This window comes from Octodon degus, unplaced genomic scaffold (assembly GCF_000260255.1).
Source record: "Octodon degus isolate 3935 unplaced genomic scaffold, OctDeg1.0 scaffold00206, whole genome shotgun sequence".
In the NCBI taxonomy this organism is placed as follows: Eukaryota; Metazoa; Chordata; class Mammalia; order Rodentia; family Octodontidae; genus Octodon; species Octodon degus.
Window position 1 is genome coordinate 1,458,630 of NW_004524782.1, and position 3,561 is coordinate 1,462,190.

At 50.7% G+C, this 3,561-nt stretch overlaps 1 protein-coding gene across 1 annotated transcript in view; it reads right to left on the bottom strand.

Annotated features, from left to right (window-relative positions):
- Positions 1-2,134: 2,134 nt before the first annotated feature.
- Positions 2,135-3,561, bottom strand: part of LOC101561225 (sialic acid-binding Ig-like lectin 14) — a 5,971-nt gene continuing 4,544 nt past the window's right edge. The window contains 4 exon segments of the mRNA XM_023704903.1: positions 2,135-2,150; positions 2,269-2,366; positions 2,451-2,651; positions 3,010-3,086. Of these exon segments, the coding sequence (XP_023560671.1) occupies positions 2,135-2,150; positions 2,269-2,366; positions 2,451-2,651; positions 3,010-3,086 (392 nt within the window).

The following is a 3,561-nucleotide window of genomic DNA, read 5'->3' on the forward strand; positions in this document are numbered from 1 at the left end:
TTCTTCTTCTTCTTCTTCTTCTTCTTCTTCTTCTTCCTCTTTTCTTCTTCTTCCTCTTTCTTTTTACCCCCTAGTGTTTGGGATCAAGCCCAGGACTCTGCTATAGCACGCAAGTGCTCTCTTCCCAGCCTGGACTTGTCTAATCACCCTCTCTGCTAGACTGTCCCACAATGCCTGTACTTACTGTCGCAAGCTGGAAACACAGCCCGCTCTTCAGCATATTTTGGTTGGCCCGCAGTGTCACTGAGACCAGTGCCATGCGTACTGTGTGTTGAGGAAATTATTCTTTTCCACCAAATGATGTTGTGCCCTGGTTGACAAATCAGTGAACCATATGTGTAAGGGGTTATTCTGGACTCTGGGAGGAAACGTGAACGTCCCTTTGCATATGCAGGCTCACTTAATAGCTCCACCTAAAGAGCACAGCATTCAAATGAGACTAAAGCAGCCCTAAATGAAAGCTCTACACACATTCAGCTGATCACAGGAGCACACAAAACTCAGGGAGCCTTAATAAAAAGATGAACTAACTTGTGAGTGACTTCACTGTTGTCAAGAAAAATGCCAATTCTCTTTAAAAGGAATAAAAAGTCCAGCAGCCCATATGCACCAGAGAGAAGAGAAACTGAAAAAATACAGTAATATAAAAATGGATCTCAGTGTCTCACAAAATTGATGAGAAGTGTAAATCCACAGATCTAAGACACGCAACTAACTCCAAACAGAACAATCTCTTCTGTCTCTCCCTTTTCTTTCTTTTCCCTCTCACACACTCTTGCCTGCACAAAGACTCATGGTAGTCAAAGGATTGAAGGCTAGTGATAAAAATTGGGAACCAGCCATCATGGTGGTGTGTGTCTGTCATCGCGGCACTTGGGAGGCTGAGGCAGGAGGATCATTGCAAGTTCAAGACCAGCCTGAGCTATAATGTAAGCTAAAGGTCAGCTTGACCTGCATAGCTAGACCTTGTCTCAAAAAAAAAAAAATTAGAATCATCCAGCAACAAAGAGCAAACTACAAAGAAAGAAGTAAAATGATAATTCCAGCAGTTTTCTCATAGGAAATTATGGAAGTCAAAAAAATTTAAGTGGAAGAACATGTTAACCTAGAAATCCACATAAATGCCGATTCTGACAGAATTTTCTTCCCAAACAAAAGGAAATAAAAACTTTTCCTGCTGAACAACAGCTGTGAGTGCGTCTCACCAGAGTATCTGTACTTTAAGAAATGTGTAAGATATTCCAGCAAAGGGAAACAATGCTCCGGAGAAGCTGGGTGCACACCGAGGAGCGAAGACCAATGAAAACGCTCCAGGTCTGCCGCACTGACAGCAACCACACAGCCAAGATGAGCGGGCACAGGGAAACCGCACCCTGAGCTGCCCGCAGACCTGGCATCCTGGGCTCTTCAAGGATGCGGAGGATGGAGGAGGTGGCTGCTGTGTGAATGGGCACAAAGAGTTTATTTTTCTAACAAAAAAAAAAATCTTTATTTTTAATTTTTTTTTCCTGATACAGAATCTTGGCATGCAGTTCCAACTGGTAGTGATCCTCCTGTCTCAGCCTCCCCAGTGCTGGGATTACAGGTGTGTGCCACCACACCTGGTTCCTGAGCCAGCACAGCATGTGGTACTGGGAATCAAACTCAGGACCTTGCACTTGCCAGGCGGGTGCATATGCCTCCGAGCTATCTCCCCAGCCCTTTGCGGAACCAGGGATTGAACTCAGGCCCTCGCACTTGCCAGGTAAGCACTTATTCTACTGAGCTATCTCCCCAACCCCCCAAAAAACCTCTTTAAAACTTGATAGGATTATAGAGAAATGTATTACCGTATTGATAAAAACATATAAGGCTGAACTGTGAGCTCATAACAATGTCTGTACTATAATTCAGGGTAGGAAAGCAGTCCATTTCCTCTCCTTCCCTCCCAACCATTCCATTGGAACCCAAGGGTGAGGCCAGAGTTGAAGGAAGAGGGGATTTTGGAGGGGAGGCAGAGTCCAGCCAACTCCTTGCTCCGTGTTCCCCAGCCCTGGGCAGGGAGGAGTGTCAGTGCGTGGAGCCCTGGTGGTTCTTCTTCGCCCATTAGAGACCCGCAGCCTAGGCCTCATGCTCACTGTAAGGCCCTGCCCCCTCAGAAGCCCGCACACCTGTGGGAGAAGATGAGAGCCCTCTGCTGTGGAAGGTTTGGCCCAGGAGGACGAGGTGGGTGAGGACACTCCAGGATTCGGGGGCTGAGAGCCTAGGGCACTGGAACAGCTCGCTCACCTGGTGTAGTAGAGCCGGGTGAGGCCATAGGTTAGAACGAAGCCGATTCCCATGAGGGTCCCCCTAAGCAGGGTGAGGACTACAGGCCAGTAGTCCTGCTATTCCCCACAGATTTGGGAGCACGGACAGGAGGTGCCTGGAAGGAAGGAAAGGGGGAGATGGAGGTCTGATTCCCCACCCACAGCACCGTTCTGAGCACAGGGGTCCAGCTCTTGCTCACCCTGCACAGCCAGGCTCAGGGAGATGTGGCGGGAGCCCAGTGGGTGCTCGGCCCAGCAGGTGAACTCTCCTCCATACTCTGCAGCCACCCAGTGCAGCTCCAGGACCCCAGAATCCAACGTCTGGGGGCGCTCAAGGTGAAATTTCCCCGCGTCCAGCTCAGCCTGGCCAGAGGGCTGCTGTCAGCGTCACAGGCCAAGCGCAGGGACTGGCCCTCTTGGACTCGCAGTGTGGTGCTGTTGCCCAGCAGCTGTGGGACTAAGAGGGAGAGAGCCAGAGGGCAGGGCTGGGAGGCCCTTCTCTCCCTGGGTCCTCCCTCAGATGTGGGGATGGAGAGCAGCAGCTCTGGGGGAGCCAGGCAAGTGAGGATGGGGAGCGGCAGGACCCGTGCAATGGAAGTGCAGGTGGAAGGAGCAGAAGAAGCGGGCACAGCTGGGAGATGTGAGGGAGCGGTGGCACATCAACATGAGGGTGGACAGCAGGAGAGTGGGCCTTGATGCACAGGCCCACATCCATACTAACAGGCAGGCGTGACCTCTTGGAGGAACTGCGGGAAGTGGTGCCTTTGGGGCTTCTCCCGAGGGAGCCCCCGGGTGGATCTGAGCGGGGCAGGGGCAGGGTCACATCTGGGTGCAGAGAGCTGCCCTTGGGTGCAGACAGTGCCCAGGTTACTAGAGTGCTACTAGCTCAGTGGGGAGGCTTGAGCAGGTCCTGGTGAGAAGGGCCCGGATGGAGGAAGGAAGCAGTTACATGTTGTCCAGAAGTCAAGATTGCACAACTCGGGCTGGGGAGTTAGCTCATCAGCTTAAATGCCTGCCTGGCAAGCACACAGCCCTGAGTTCACTCCCCAGTACCAGAAAAGAAAAAAAAAAAGAAAGAAAAAGAAGAAAAAGGAAAGAAGAAGAAAGAAAGAAAGAAAGAAAGAAAGAAAGAAAGAAAGAAAGAAAGAAAGAAAGAAAGATTGCAAAACTCACTGACTCATGCTGCTGGTGAGAGTCAGAGGTCTAAAGCAGTTTCCAGGGTAAGGACTCCATAACCCAAGGGGAAGGGCTCCCCCAAAGGAAGTGTGCTAAG